At 37.7% G+C, this 14,916-nt stretch overlaps 1 protein-coding gene across 1 annotated transcript in view; it reads left to right on the forward strand.

Moving 5' to 3' along the window:
* The window catches only part of FRMPD2 (FERM and PDZ domain containing 2), a 279,466-nt gene that overhangs the window by 248,474 nt on the left and 16,076 nt on the right, over positions 1–14,916 (forward strand). Inside the window, exons 37-40 of the mRNA XM_069067069.1 lie at positions 4,104–4,213; positions 6,029–6,177; positions 6,797–6,887; positions 11,970–12,301. Coding sequence (XP_068923170.1) covers positions 4,104–4,213; positions 6,029–6,177; positions 6,797–6,887; positions 11,970–12,301 — 682 coding nt within the window. The remainder of the gene's footprint in view (positions 1–4,103; positions 4,214–6,028; positions 6,178–6,796; positions 6,888–11,969; positions 12,302–14,916) is intronic.

The raw sequence follows: 14,916 nt of genomic DNA on the forward strand, positions 1-14,916 counted from the left end.
CAGGGCTGGTGCTCTATTCTCTGCGCCACCTACCCACCCCCTAATAACCATGGTTTTAAAGATGACAGGTTAAGTAGGTAGTCCAGGGTCACACAGGTAGTGACCAAGCTGATATTTGAGCCCATGTCCTTTGGGATACAGAGAAAGGTAAAGCTATGTGCTGTTTATGTTGACTTTGAGACTCTACCTTGACTTTACAATATGATGGGGGGGGGTGAGAGTATGACATGTTAATGCCTATGCACATACAAGGTATGTACATTGTAAATGGAGGTAATCTCAGAGGTTAAGCACTACTAATGGGAGGAACCACAAGAAAGAAGAAACAAAACAAAAGTAGAACAAATAGCCTACTTCACTCTGCATTCAGACTCCAAAGTTCTTTCTCTGGATGTGGGCAGCATTTTCCATCATGAGTCTTTTGGAGTTGTCTTAGACCCTTGCATTGCTGAGAAGAGCTAAGTCTATTAAAGTCAGTCATCACACAATTGTATATTATTGTATACAGGGTTTTCCTGGTTCTGCTCATTTCTTTCAGCATCATCAGTTCATATAAGCCTTTCCATGTTTTTCTGAAGTCTGCCTGCTTATCATTTCTTGTAGCACAATAGCATTCAATTACATTTATATACCACAACTTGTTTAGTCATTCCTCATTTGATAGGCATCCCTTCAATTTCCACAAAAAGAGTTGCTATAAATATTTTTGTACATGTGTGTCCTTTCCCTGTTGTTGTGATCTCTTTTGGATACAGCCCTAGAAGTAGTATTCCTGGCTCAAAAGGTATGCACAGTTTTATAGCCCTTTGGACATAGTTCCAAATTGCTCTCCAGAATGGTTGGATCAGCTCACAGCTCCACCAAGAATGCACTAGTGTTCCAATTTTCCCACATCTTCTCCAACATTTATCATTTTCCTTTTCTATCATATTAGCCAATCTGATAGATGTGATGTGGTACCTCAAAGTTGTTTTGATATGCATTTCTCTAGTCAATAGTGATTTAGAGTCTTTTTTTCATATGACTGTAGATAGTTTTAATTTCTTCATCTGAAAAGTGCCTGTTCACATCCTTTGACCATTTGTTAATTGGGAAATGACTTGTATTCTTATAAATTCAACTCAGTTCTCTATATACTTTAGGAACTAAGTTTTTAAGGAAGCCAGGGAAACCAGTAGGCAGAAGTAAGGAAGGAGGGCATTCCAGATATGAGGGACAACCAGTAAAATAGACAGAGACAATTAATAGTGACTTAGGGAATCTGTGGCTTCCAGTGTGTGTAATTGTTATGAAGAGTAAGGAAAGGGAGGTTATTGGCAGCTCACACTTTGAAAGGGCAGCTAAGTGGTGGAGTGGATAGAGTGTCTGGCCTGGAGTCAGGAGAACCTGACTCTGCCATGTGTTGAGGTTTAGGATTTAGGGGTTCTCAAGACCCCCAAATACTAAGATGCCGGGTCCTGCCGAATGAATTCGACTCAAGCCTTCTCTGGGTCAAAATAAAACAAAGTTTATTAACGATTCGCCATAATGGGTAGACTCTTAAGGAGCCTGTGATGCTTGTATTGGGCAAGGGGGCCAGAAAAATCTGACAGAGACTTGAGTCTGCATTAGATTGAATCTCAGTGCCTTCATGGAGGCAAGATGGATCTTATAGTCAGAAAACTGTGGTATGGAACTGGGGTGTTCTAGAGGAGGGGTTTGGGAAGGTTCTGGAGGGGTAGTCTAAGGAGGATCTTGCCTACTGAGGTCAGACTCCAGGAATGGGATTAAGGGTGGAAAATAGCTGAAGGCTACCTGGAGATGACCAACAATGGAGGCCTAGACTATAAGGGTAGCGGATTTGGGCATAGATATTTTGATAGGATCAAGGATAGGAAGTAGCTGGACAAGGGAGGGCTAGGCTAGGTTAAGAGTAACAAAGATTTGGGGCTAGCAATAATGAAAGGCTTATGGCTTCAGGCAAATGCCTCATTAAGTGGGAAGATTCAAGGGGACTTCCCAGATCTTCCTGAGTTCAAATAGGATCTTAGGCACTTACTAGCCCTGTGATACCAAGCAAGTCACTTTACCCTGTTGAGCTCAGTTTCCTCATCTGTAAAATGAGCGGGAGAAGGAAATGGCAAACCACTCTAGTATCTTTGCCAAGAAAATCCCAAATGGGGTCATGAGGAGTTGGACTGAAGAATGATGGAACAACAATCACACTTAGAAAGCCCTTTAAGAATTGTCAAGCTCTTTAAATGCCTTACAGCAATGTGGTTGTTCTTTCAAATCAGGACAAAAGGAGTAGGGAGACAAGGGTGTACTGATAAGGTTAGAGACGGAGAGAATCCTTTTGCTCTAAAGTATCCTTTGCTTACTTTCTTGACAGCTTTTAGCTTCTGTATTAACATTCGAATAGGTCCCAATTTGTGCTCTGCTTTCTCTTCATTCCCTTTCCACATTTCTTCATCTTCTACCTCCTTTCTTTCTTTCCTCTCCTTCCCTCCTTTCCTTTTTTTCCTGACTTGGATTCAGGCTTGAAACCCATGGATAGTACTTAGGTATTTTTCATGGTCTTATAGGGCAAAGAGACTGCTTTCCCTTTTGTGTTTTGAAGAATTCCTTTTCCCTGGATGATTTGTTGCTTTGCTCCAGGGCGACAGCATCTGAGTACGGTAGAGAGAACCTCAGCTTCTGTTTCTCACACATCCTGACACTATGTTACACTGGGTAACCTCTCAGAGCTCTAGGCAACTCTCTAAGACTTTAGGTCACAGATAAGATGCTAACTGAATAAAAATAGAAGGAGTTTCTTTGCCCAGGAGTTTCTTTTACCAATGAGGTCACAGACCCAGTCCCTATCCCTTCAAAGAGGTTGAGTATAACAAATGTTTCTGTCCTTATAATCCACTTATTTGTCTCTTTGTTCAGGCTGTATTTGGAAATTTGCCCATTTGCAAATAACTTCATTGGTTCTTATGAATAAACCATTTATGTGCCTAAAATCACCTGAAATAACACAACACTTTGAAAGAGTACAATTAGAAATAAGAACAACAGAATTATTTATAAGTTGGAGAAAGAAAACAAAGCATTTTAAACTGCAGAAAGCAAGAGAAAAATGTTGACTCATATTACAATCACTTTAATGGCAGGAAAGACAGTGCCACTATTTTCCCCTTGAGTAAATTTTATTTAATTCAGTTTATCCCAAGTCAAAAACAGTAGAAATCTGAATGGCCTGGTATGACCCTAAAGGATTCTCTTTGGTCTGAGATGCCTCCTCACAGTGGGCAAGTCTTTGTTCTTATTTTTAATGTGGGCCCAAATTTACTAATCAGAATAAAATTACAGTTGAAATAAATGGAATTTCACCAGTATGCCAAAAAAGGTAAAAGTAACAAATGCCTAAACTTTTATGACATAGGAGAGGGTAAATAGAGAGATTACCTCAGATTCCACCATCTATTTTCTCTGCCAGTCAAAATCTAATAATGGGATAAAATTGGCAAATGGTTGCTTATTATATAACTGGTCTGGTAAAAAGTGGTAAGGAGACCATTTCGGTCTTGATTAATTCTAACCCACAAATTTCCTTTAAGTACTGATATCACTTTTAATAAATCTTGCTGTTAGCTAGTGAGGTAATTATTGCAGAATAGATATTTACTCTTTCTTATTTCCTTTTATCCCATTCTCACCCATTCCCAACCAGGAGGTCTTTTAAAACAAGAGAGTTAGTTACCTCACCCAACCCAGGGAAGGTATGAACCAGAAATATAGGAAGATTAGTGAGAGAGAGAGGCAGTTCAGCTTGAACACGTAAGTAGGGAACAGGGAGGGATTCTGTAATGGGGCAAGATGGGAAAACTTCAAGACCTTCTGGCTCCTCATGAATCAAATTTTCGGAAGATAAATCAATTTTTAAACAAAAAATATATCCTAGGACATCTGATCTCTTCCATTTAAATATACGTTCAGAAACCCTCATAAAGGTTACATTAAGAAGGGGAGGGCTGCCTATGTCTTCTTCCTTTCATCAGAGTAGATAAGAGCAGGTTGCTTTTTAAAGGTGGACCTCATTTGGATGCCTGAATAAAAATGAAGTTTTCTTTTCTTAGGGCTGGATCCGGTGTTTGGAAAAACAGGGCGAACTATAGTCCAGAAAACTGGAACAATGAAGACGGGCAGCATGCAGGATCGTCCCGAGAGACAACAGATGGAACCTCAGGTAGCTCTGAAACCCAGCTATGTTTTTATTGGAAGATGCCTTTTTGTCACTGGACTTACAGATACCCATTTTCAAAGCAAAGACTGAACAGTTTATGGCAACATACAAGATACAAAGGCTTGGGGGGGGGGGGGGGGACATAACGGGAATTTAGGGAGGGAGAAACGGCATAATCTCTTCCCTTTCTTGCCAATGTTTTTATTTTTCTCAAAAGGAGAGGGAAGATTTTTCACTTAAATATTTTTGTGGAGTAATTGTACCTCTAGACAAAATATGTTATACGTAATTGTTATAGTCATTTAGTAAGCAATTCTTAAGTGCCTATGATCTATCAAATACTGTGCTAAATATTGGGGGTACAAAGACAATTATGAAATACTTTTTGCCTTCAAAGAGCCTGTATTCTAGTTCAAGGGAGAAACATAAAAACAACTAGTCTTGTACAAAGTATATACAAAGTAGATGAAGGGTAATCTCAGAGAGGAAGTGATTTTAGATCTGTAAAGAGTTGCTTAAGGATAAGGAATGCACATATATCCATTCCTCTTCTCTCACTCATCCAATGACTTCAACATTTCTTTTATATTCCATGTATGTATTTATTAATTGTATTTCTCTATCAGTGTATTTCCTTTTGGGCCTTGATCAACATGTTTATTTTGTGCAAATATTTCTTTACCTGGGATGCAATTACTTTGACTCCAATTTAATTAAATTCAACTTAACAAATATTTCTTTCATCAATGAGAACCTTGTGCAAAGTGTGGGGAATTGCAATGATAAACAAGACATAGTCCTTCCTGTAATTTACAATGCATATAAAATTTCCCAGGTTTATATGAATCTATTTGCTTTTATTATTTCTTATGGCATAATGCTGTTGCATTACATTGCTGTTGTTCAGTCATTTTCAGTCATGTCATACTCTTTGTGACCCCACATTTGGGGATGTCTTAGCAAGATGCTGAAATGGTTTGCGCTTCCTTCTCCATCTTATGTTATAGATGAGGAAACTGAGGCAAACAGGATAAAGTGACTTGTGCAGGGTCACACAGCTAGTAAATGTCAGGCTGGATTTGAACTCAGAAAGATGAATCTTCCTGATTCCAGGCTGAATACTCTACCTGCTGTGCCACATATGCCTTAATTTGTCCCGTCATTCTCCAGTTAATGAGCCTCGCCTACAAGGTCATTTTGGGTTCCACTTCTGGTATTCTGTACCCATGAGTTTTTACCACTGACTCTCTCCTTGGGTATTCTCTCTTGTGAACTACTGAGCCTCCTTCTGTTCTCATTCCTAAATTGCACTGGTTCTTCTCTATAGCATCTGGTTTGGGCATTTTCTTCCTTCCCCTCTATATTGGATTTGATGCCCCCTTGACTGGGTACAATTCATTTAAACAAATATTTACTTACTGTCTACTATGTCTAACATATAAAATAGACATTTTTTGGGTGGTGATGGTGGTGGTGGTGAATGACTTGTTTGCTTGCACAGTAACTAGTGAGGCAATTGTTACAATGGACAGAGCTCCAATGAAGAGTGAGGAAGACCTGAGTTGAACTCCAGTCTCAGGCACTATGAATTATACAAGGATGGGACTTGGGCAATGCATAGGTCCAAGATTTCATTTGTCAAACATAATTCTTTTAGAATAGAACAGAAATTCTAAAAAACTATATTTTACAAATGAAATCTTAGGTTCTGACTTGTGTTTTAATATAGTTTTTAAAGATTTAGGTAAAACTGTTTTTTTAATAGAAAATAGAATACAATTTCAAGTATTGGATATGGCTGTCATTTCCTCTTTTTAGGTTTGAAAATTATTTCTGAGGAAGAACTAACTGAAGTATCTGAGATTAGGCCAATTCTAAACAGTTTTCATTTGATACCGACTCTCAGACATCTGATTGAAACCATGGAAAAGCAGACAGCAAGAAATGAAACCTTCGTGGAATTTTTGGTAATTGTGCAAAATGATACTCAAAGGTGCTACATATATATGTTATTTACATCTGAGAAGGAAGGTAATTTCAAGAATTCTTTCTTGAATTCTTGGCCTCTCAACTGCTATTTCTTCCTAGGGTAAGGGATAGAAGGTTTAAAAATATAGCTAATAAGTACTAAAGATACTGAAAACATGGATTTTTCTTATTTATTGTAAATGTTTAGGTTAAATGAATTGTGATAGGTAGAGAATATCCAGGGACATGTTGGTAAGTGTTTAATAACTGATTCTCCAAAAAAAAATAGGTAAGGAATATTAAAAAAAATTTAAACTGTATTATTAATACTTCCTTCATCACTTAAATCTAGACAATCTAGAAAACAATTAAATCGAGCTATGATTTGTAGCATTTTCTTGTTTCAAGCTATAAATGCTCGCACTGAAAATTTCACAATCAATTATCCTGAGCCAGTATGAGCTGGCTCCATCACACCCCTGACTGAATGTCTTCACAGAACAAGTCTATGGTTCTCATTTTTCATAAGCAGGAGTTTCAGGGATTAGTAATCCTGTATTAAAAGTTAATCTTTTGTTGTAGGAGAGAAATCATCATTCTTATTTTCTTTGTTTTTAGTCTTTAGAAAAAATAAAGCCACTTGATGACTGCATCTTGGGAAATACTCCACAAAACAGAGAGAAAAACAGATACCGAGATATTGTTCCATGTAAGTAAATGTCAATTCTCATAATTTTTAAAAAAATATGTATTTTTGGAAGTGTTAAGAAAGAGGGACTTTATAGTCCTGGAGATGAGAACTAAAACCTAGAAGTCATGTACAACTATTGGTGATACATTTATATATGAAAGAACTGGCTGATTGTAAGGGTAGTGTTACATCCTTCAAGACCAGATGACTGATTTCATGCCTTTTATAGATGAAAAAAACTGAGCAGATTGGTTAACATGAACTTTCCAAGGTCACACAGTTTTAGAGATGGTATTTGAACCTGGGGCCTCTGACTCCACTGCCATTTGTCTTTCCAGTGTACTATTCCTCATGTCCCCTACTATAGCATTAAGTTTTAGTGGATACTGTGCATTGAGCTAGCAGACACATTAAAGTTCTTCATGGGAAGCATCCCAGTTATATAATTTTTGTCCCTGTGTGTACAAATTAACCCCTGGGTGATTCTTTCCAACAACAAGGCTTAGATCATATCATAACCTATAGAATGTCCCATGTTCTGGTTTAGGTGCAATGTATAGAAATATATTGAGGGGCAAATCTGAACTCCCTTAGTCCAGGCTGACTTATTTCTTCATACAAAAAGGTACTTCCATCTTCAAGAGGTACCAGTCCAGTGCAAGTGAAGAAAATCATCTCTGGAGAAGCCATGAAAACTAAAGAGTACTCAGAATTGAAAAGAAGATTGAAATTCTGACACCTTAAAGAGAGATAATATAGGTTTATAGGTAATGTAATGTCCTTCAAGTCAGAAAGTCCCATTTGGGTTCAAATATTATTTGTGATGTATATGTATTATGTGACATGTAAAGCAGATTGATTAACTTCTTAGTGATGCAGGCAGTTAATAGTCAAGTTTCCTATCTATATCAATAGGGGGAATATCCACACTGGGAGTTCCCATATCAGGAGTTTTCACTTATGAAATCACAGACCTGGACAAAACAAATAACATTAAAACTGTACACACGGTACCATGTTTTTTTTGTTTTTTTTTAAATTAAATTTTATTTTCATGCCCTTCTTTGCATACTTCTACCCTATCCCTAATTGAAAAATAAGGGAGAAAACCCCACTGTTGTAATCATGTATAAAGCATAACAAATCCTCATATCATCCATGTCCCCAAAACCAAAACAAGACTTGATGTGTATCGTGAATCATCACCTTTCTGTCAGGAGGCAGGAAATCTATTTCGTCTTGAGTTGTCTGAAATTATGACTAGTCATTTTGTCAATGAGAATTACAAAGGCTTTGAAAGTTATTTGTCTTTACAATATTGCTATTACTGCATAAATTATCCTCTGGTTCTCCTTACTTTATATTCCATATTAGTTCATTTAAGTTTTACCATGATTCTCTGAAACTCTCCCCTAAGTTATTTCTTTCCATACAATAAATAGTATTCATAGTACACATATGTCACAACTTGTCTGGCCACTCCCTAATTCATGGGCACTCATTCAGTTTCTAACTCTTTACCACCACAAAGAGAGCTACTAGAAACATTTTTGGTTCTCAATCCATAAATGCCAAAGAGAAAGTAAAGGGTCAGTGGGAAACTCTATTGGAACTGGGTTACAGGAAAGTGGGTCCAGCCCCCCTCCCCGCCCCCAGGGGAAGAGGTGGCAGGGGCTCTATGGCTACAACTGCTGCTGCATGGATGCCTCCAGAGCTCCTGGACTGCATATTACAGGGGGACCAAGTGACCATTCAGAGGGTAATCTCTCTTGCCTTGACCTGCTTGGATCTAGGTCATAGTCATGGGTGATGGTCCTGGGGTGTGTGGCCAGTGTGCCAGAGCTTGTTGTGGTTGTAGAGAAGGTGCCCTCCTCATAATTCAGAAAACAGCTCTGACTACAACTGTGAAAACCCCAGTGATTTGGGACACAGCTCTCTCCGCTCTGGAATCAGAGTTCTACCCTGGCAAAAAGCTCAAAAGTAAAATAATTGACTGGCAAGATGAGCAGGCAGAGGAAGCACAATCAGACTATAGAATCTTTTTTTGGGGGACAAAAGGATCAAAACATGGAACCAGAAGAAGATAACAAAGTCAAAACTCCTGCATCAAAAACTTCCAAGAAAATTATGAATTGGTCGCAGGCCGTGGAGGAACTCAAGAAGGACTTTGAAAATGAAGAGAAGTGGAGGAAAAATTGGGAAGAGAAATGAGAATAATTCAAGCAAATCATGAAAAGTGAGTCAACAGACTACTAAAGGAAGACCCCCCCCCAAAATACTGAAGAAAATAACACCTTAAAAAATAGACTTAAGTCAAATGGCAAAAGAGGCCCAAAAAGCTAAGGAGGAGAAGAATGCCTTAAAAAGTCTAATTGGTCAGATGAGAAAAGAATTTCAAAAGCTCACTGAAAGAAATAATTCCTTCAAAACTAGATTGGAGCAAATGGAAGCTAATGACTTTATGAGAAATCAAGATGCTATAAAACAAATCCAAATGAATGAATAAAAAAAATAGAAGGCAATGTGAAATATCTCATTGGAAAAACCACTGACCTGGAAAATATATCCAGGAGAGATAATTTAAAAATCATTGGACTACCTGAAAGCCATGGTCAAAAAGAAAAAAGCCTAGATATCATCTTTCAAGAAATTATCAAGCAAAATTGACCTGATATTCTAGAACCAGAGAGCAAAATAGAAATTGAAAGAATTCACTGATCACCTCTTGAAAAAGGTCCCAAAAAGAAAACTCATAAGAATATTATAACCAAATTCCAGAGTTCCCAGGTCAAGGAGAAAATACTGCAAGCAGTCAGAAGGAAACAATATGAGTATTGTAGAAACACAATCAGGATAACACAAGACCTAGCAGCTTCTACATTAAGGGATCGAAGGGCTTGGAATATGATATTCCAGAGGTCAAAGGAGCTAGGATTAAAACCAAGAATCACCTACTCAGCAAAACTATGTATAATGCTTCAGGGGGAAAATATGGTAATTCAATGAAATAGAATATTTTCAAGCATTCTGGATTAAAAAACCAGAGCTGAACAGAAAATTTGACTTTCAAATACAAGAAGCAAGAGAAGCATGAGAAGGTAAACAGGAAAATGAAATCATAAGGAACTTATTAAAGTTGAACTATTTAGATTCCTACATGGAAAAACAATCATGAGACTTTTCTTAGTATGAGGATAGTTGAAGGGAATATATATATATATGTATATTTATGTATACATATATATTTATGCATGTATAGGAGGTTATGTGAGTGTGTGTATATGTATGCACATGTATACATAGACACAGGGCACAGGATGAGTTGAATAGGAAGGGATGATATTTTAAAAATAAAATTAAGAAGTGAGAGAGGAATATATTGGGAGGAGAAAAAGAGAGATAGAAATTATCTCATATAAAATGGGTAAAAAAAACCTGTTACAATGGAGGGGAAGAGTAGGTAAAAGGGAATGGGTCAACCTGATTCTCATTGAATTTGGTCTAAGGAGGGAATAGCATACACACTCAATTGGGTATCTTACCCTACAGGAAAGCAGGGGGAAAGGGGATAAGAGGAGGGATGATAGAAGGGAGGGCAGATTGGGGGAGAGGGTAGTTAGAAGCAAACACTTTTGAAAAGGGATAAGGTCAAAGGAGAAAATAGAATAAGTGGGGGGGTATAGGATGGAGGGAAATATAGTTAGTCTTTCACAAATATAACTACTATGGAAATATTTTGCATAACTATACATGTACAATCTATATTGAAATGCTTGTCTTCCCGGTGAGGGTGGGTGAGGAGAGAAGGGAAAGAATCTGGAAATCAAAGTTTTAACAACAAATGTTAAAAAAATGTTTTTTACATGCAACTAGGAAATAAGATATACAGTCACTGGGGTATGGAAATCCATCTTGCCCTACTAGAAAGTTAGGGGGTTGAAGGGAGAGGATATAAGAGAGAACAGATTGGGGGAAGGGGTATTTGGTAGACTTGGGGGTGAGGGGTAGAAAGGAGATGGGGAGAAAATTTGTAACTCAAAATCTTATGGAAATGAATGTTGAAAACTAAAAATAAATAAATAAATTGAAATATTAGAAATTAAAAAAAAAGAAACATTTTTGTACATGTGGATCCACTTCCTCTTTATTTGATCTTTTTTGGGATGTTTGTCTAAAAGCAGTATCACTGGATGTAAGGGTATTCATATTTTAATAGTCTGTGGGGTAGATTTCCAAATTTCTTTCCAGAGTAGCTATACTAGTTCATAGCTCCACCAATAATGTGCTAATGTACTGATTTTCCAAGAGTTTTTTCCAGAATTTGTCATTTTCCTTTTTTAGTCAGCTTTATCGAACTGATGCATATGAGGTGGTACCTCACAGTTGTTTTAATGTGCTTTTCTCTAATTATTAGTAATTTAGAGAATTTTTCATGTATCCAAGCTTGGATTTCTTCCTCTGAAGAAAATTTCATCTGCTTTCACAATTTTTTTCAGTTGGAGAATAGATAATTATAAGTTTTTACTGCATATTTGTGTTAGAAATAACTTTGAGAGCAAAGTGCTGGGCATAGAGAAAATGTTCTGTAAATTGTGATTTGTTGATCTGGTCCAACTCCCAACTTGTAGTAAGAAAAATATGTCTAAGTTGATAAAGGTAGTGCTTGCTTTTTAAATTAAAATTTGTAAATTTGTCATCTTTTTATTCATTGACTTGAGAATTTGCTCACTGAATTGATTAGACCAGAATACAGGATAGCCTCAAACATGACGATGAAAAAAAATCCTTATGTTTTTTGCCATATTAATATACCTAAAATGAATTGGGGCGGCCAAGTAGCACAGCAAGTAAGAGCACTGGCTCCAGTGTTGGGATGACCTGGATCAAATCCGGGCTCAGATACTCAGCACCACACCCATAAATAACTGGCCGTGTAACCTTGAGCAAGTTACTTAACCCCGATTGCTTAAAAAAAAAAAAGAAAAAAAAGAATTAGCACTTGTATGCACAGTTTTTCACAGGAACAAGAAAATCATATTTGAAAGACAAATACTGATTCAAATTTTGGATTTTGTGTTTTTCTGTTTCTGTGTGGCACAGATGATGGTACACGGGTTCCACTTGGAGAAGGGCAGGATTACATTAATGCAAGCTATATCCGAATATTGAATTCAGGGGAAGAATACTTCTACATTGCAACCCAAGGACCCCTGCCAGGAACCATAGATGACTTTTGGCAAATGGTTTGGGAAAATAAATCTAATGTCATTGCCATGATGACCAAAGAGATAGAGGATGGATTCATCAAATGCCACCGTTATTGGCCTGTTTCTCTGAATAAGCCTTTGGAGCTTCAAAACTATATTATTGCATTGGAGAATTACGAGATACTGGAAACTTTTACAGTTCGAGTGTTTAAAATGGTTAAAAAGGTGAGTCATTTAGAAAAAGAATCCACCAATAATGCCCAAATCACCATAGTGCTAGGCATTACATACTTCTGTTTATTAGTAGACATGCCCATATTTGAAGTTGGGGATTGGGAGAGTAACAGATAATTAGGTGTTAAAAAAAGGACTTCTATTTCCTAACTGATACTATGACCCTCGCAAACCCCAAGTCATGGTATCATGGAAACCTAGAGTTTAGAGGAACCTAAATGATCATCAACGATTATTTGAGTACCTAATTTTCCAAGATTCTGAGCTAGGTAAGGAGATACCAAAACAAGAAATGATGGTCTCTGCTCTCAGTGAGTACATCTATTGCAGTAGACATTCTTTGCATTTATAAGTTTATATAGAATTAGTACATTTTTATATTTATAAAATATAAGTATTTTATTATTTAGCTAGGTGGTACAATGTATAGAATGCCAGGCCTAGAGACAGGAAGGCTCATCTTCCTGAGTTGAAATCTGGCCTCAGACAGATTTAGCTGTGTAACCCTGCATAAGTCACTTCACACTGTTTGCCTCAGTTTCCTCATCTGAAAAATGAGCTTGAGAAGGAAATGGTAACGCAGTCCATTATCTTGGCCAATAAAACCCCAAGTGGGGTCATGGAGAGTCAGACACAATTGAAATGACTGAACAACAAAATGGAATAGAAACCAAAGTAATACAAGGTAAATAGAGAGGGTGGGTACCAGGGGGGAATGTTATGAAGTGGAGGGGGTGAGGTAGTTCATTATAGGAATAGGGAACTGTCAGTGGGTGTAGGAGATGCAGTACCTTGTGGGAGGAAAAGAGAGAAGGTTCGTTTGCCTGAACTGTGGATTCTAAAAAGGAAAGTAATATAAAACTAGAATGCAAAAACAAATTGGGGCCATGTTATGAAGGACTTTAAAAATTAAATGGGGGGTGGCCAGGTAGCACAGAGAGTAAGAGCACCGGCTCCAGTGTTGGGATGACCTGGGGATCGAATCCAGGCTCAGAAACTTTGCACCCACCCAGAAACACCTGGCCATGTAACCTTGAGCAAGTTACTTAACCCTAATTGCTTAGGGGTGGCCAGGTGGCTCAGTGAGTGAGAGCACCGGCTCCAGTGTCAGGATGACCTGGGAATCAAATCTGGGCTCAGATACTTAGCGCCACACCCAGAAATAACTGGCTGTGTACCCTTGAGCAAGTTACTTAACCCCGATTGCTTTAAAAGAAAAAAAAAACTAAATGGCAGAGTTTATCTTAGGGGAAAAAGAGAACCACTTTGGTTTATTGAGTAGGAGGGTAATGTGGTCAGATATGTGTTTAAGGAAAATCACTCTTGATAACTGTGTGGAGGATTAGAGTGGAGACAGATGAGATAGGGACACCAACTGGGAAGTGACTTGCAATGGTCCAGGTGAGGGGTGATCCTCATGAACGATGGTCATAGGTACATGGACAGAGAGAATGAGATGGATGTGAGCGGTATAGTGCAGGAGAATAAGTCCCCTCCACGATCACATCCCCAGTAAATAGACATTCAGCTTCTATTAAGATACTGCCAATGACAGGCAGGTAAGTTATCTTTTCATTCCATTTCTGTAACACTATAAGAGTTAGGACATTTTGCCTTAGATTTATTTGAAATTTGCCTCCATACCTTCTACTTTTTGGTCCTATAATGTCAAAAGGAATACACCCAGTGCTTTTCTTCCATTTGATACATTCCTCAGATATTGGAAGACTACAGTTCTATCACTCTGTCAGACTTCTCTAGATGAAGCCTCCTGAATTCTGTCTTCTATTCCTTGTCTGACACGGTTTTCAGTTCCTCTACCATCCTCGGTTCCTTCTTCAGGACCCTTTACAATTTGTTCATAACCATCCCAAAATGTGGCACCTCAAGCTTCACACAATGCCGTCATTGCAAAGAGCACAAAGGAGCCATCATGTCCCTCTATTTGGACGTGACAGTTTTGTTGATTCGTCCTCAGACAATCATTCATGCCACCATCTTGTCAAACTGAATTGGTATTGATGGAACTTGTAGTTCATTCAAGTTTCTTGGGTCTTTTTTACATGAACTATTTTGTGGTTTTATCTATCCCTATTTTGTGCTTATGAGGCTGATTTTTATGCAAATTTAGGTCTTTACCTTTATCCTTATTAAATCTAATGTTTATTAGATAGAACCCACTGAGATCTTTAGGGATCCAAATTCTGCCATTCAGCATATGAACTATCTCTCCTAGATTGGCATTACTAGTAGAATTGATAAATATGTGCTTTCACCTGAACTGTTAATTAAAACACTGGAGAGTGCCAGAAACAGAGCCCTATATCACTCTGTTAGGCACTTAGATTGACATTAACACAGACCCTTTAATCACTACTCTGTGGGCCAACCAAAGTTGCATAATTTGCATATCTCTGATAATTCCAAGATACTTGCCACTTCCTTTTCCATGCATTTGCAAACCATCCCTTTGGTCATTTTTTTTTCCTTAGTAAGTTTCCAGAAGTAGAAATTACTTATGCTCACTAGTTTGTAATTTAGTCTTCTTTCCCTTTTTTGAAAATTGGATCAGCATTTACATTGTCCAATTGCACAGTCCTTCTTCC

Source organism: Petaurus breviceps, unplaced genomic scaffold, assembly GCF_028583685.1.
Source record: "Petaurus breviceps papuanus isolate PSGF00001 unplaced genomic scaffold, PetGlider_PUasm1.0 90740, whole genome shotgun sequence".
Lineage (NCBI taxonomy): Eukaryota > Metazoa > Chordata > Mammalia > Diprotodontia > Petauridae > Petaurus > Petaurus breviceps.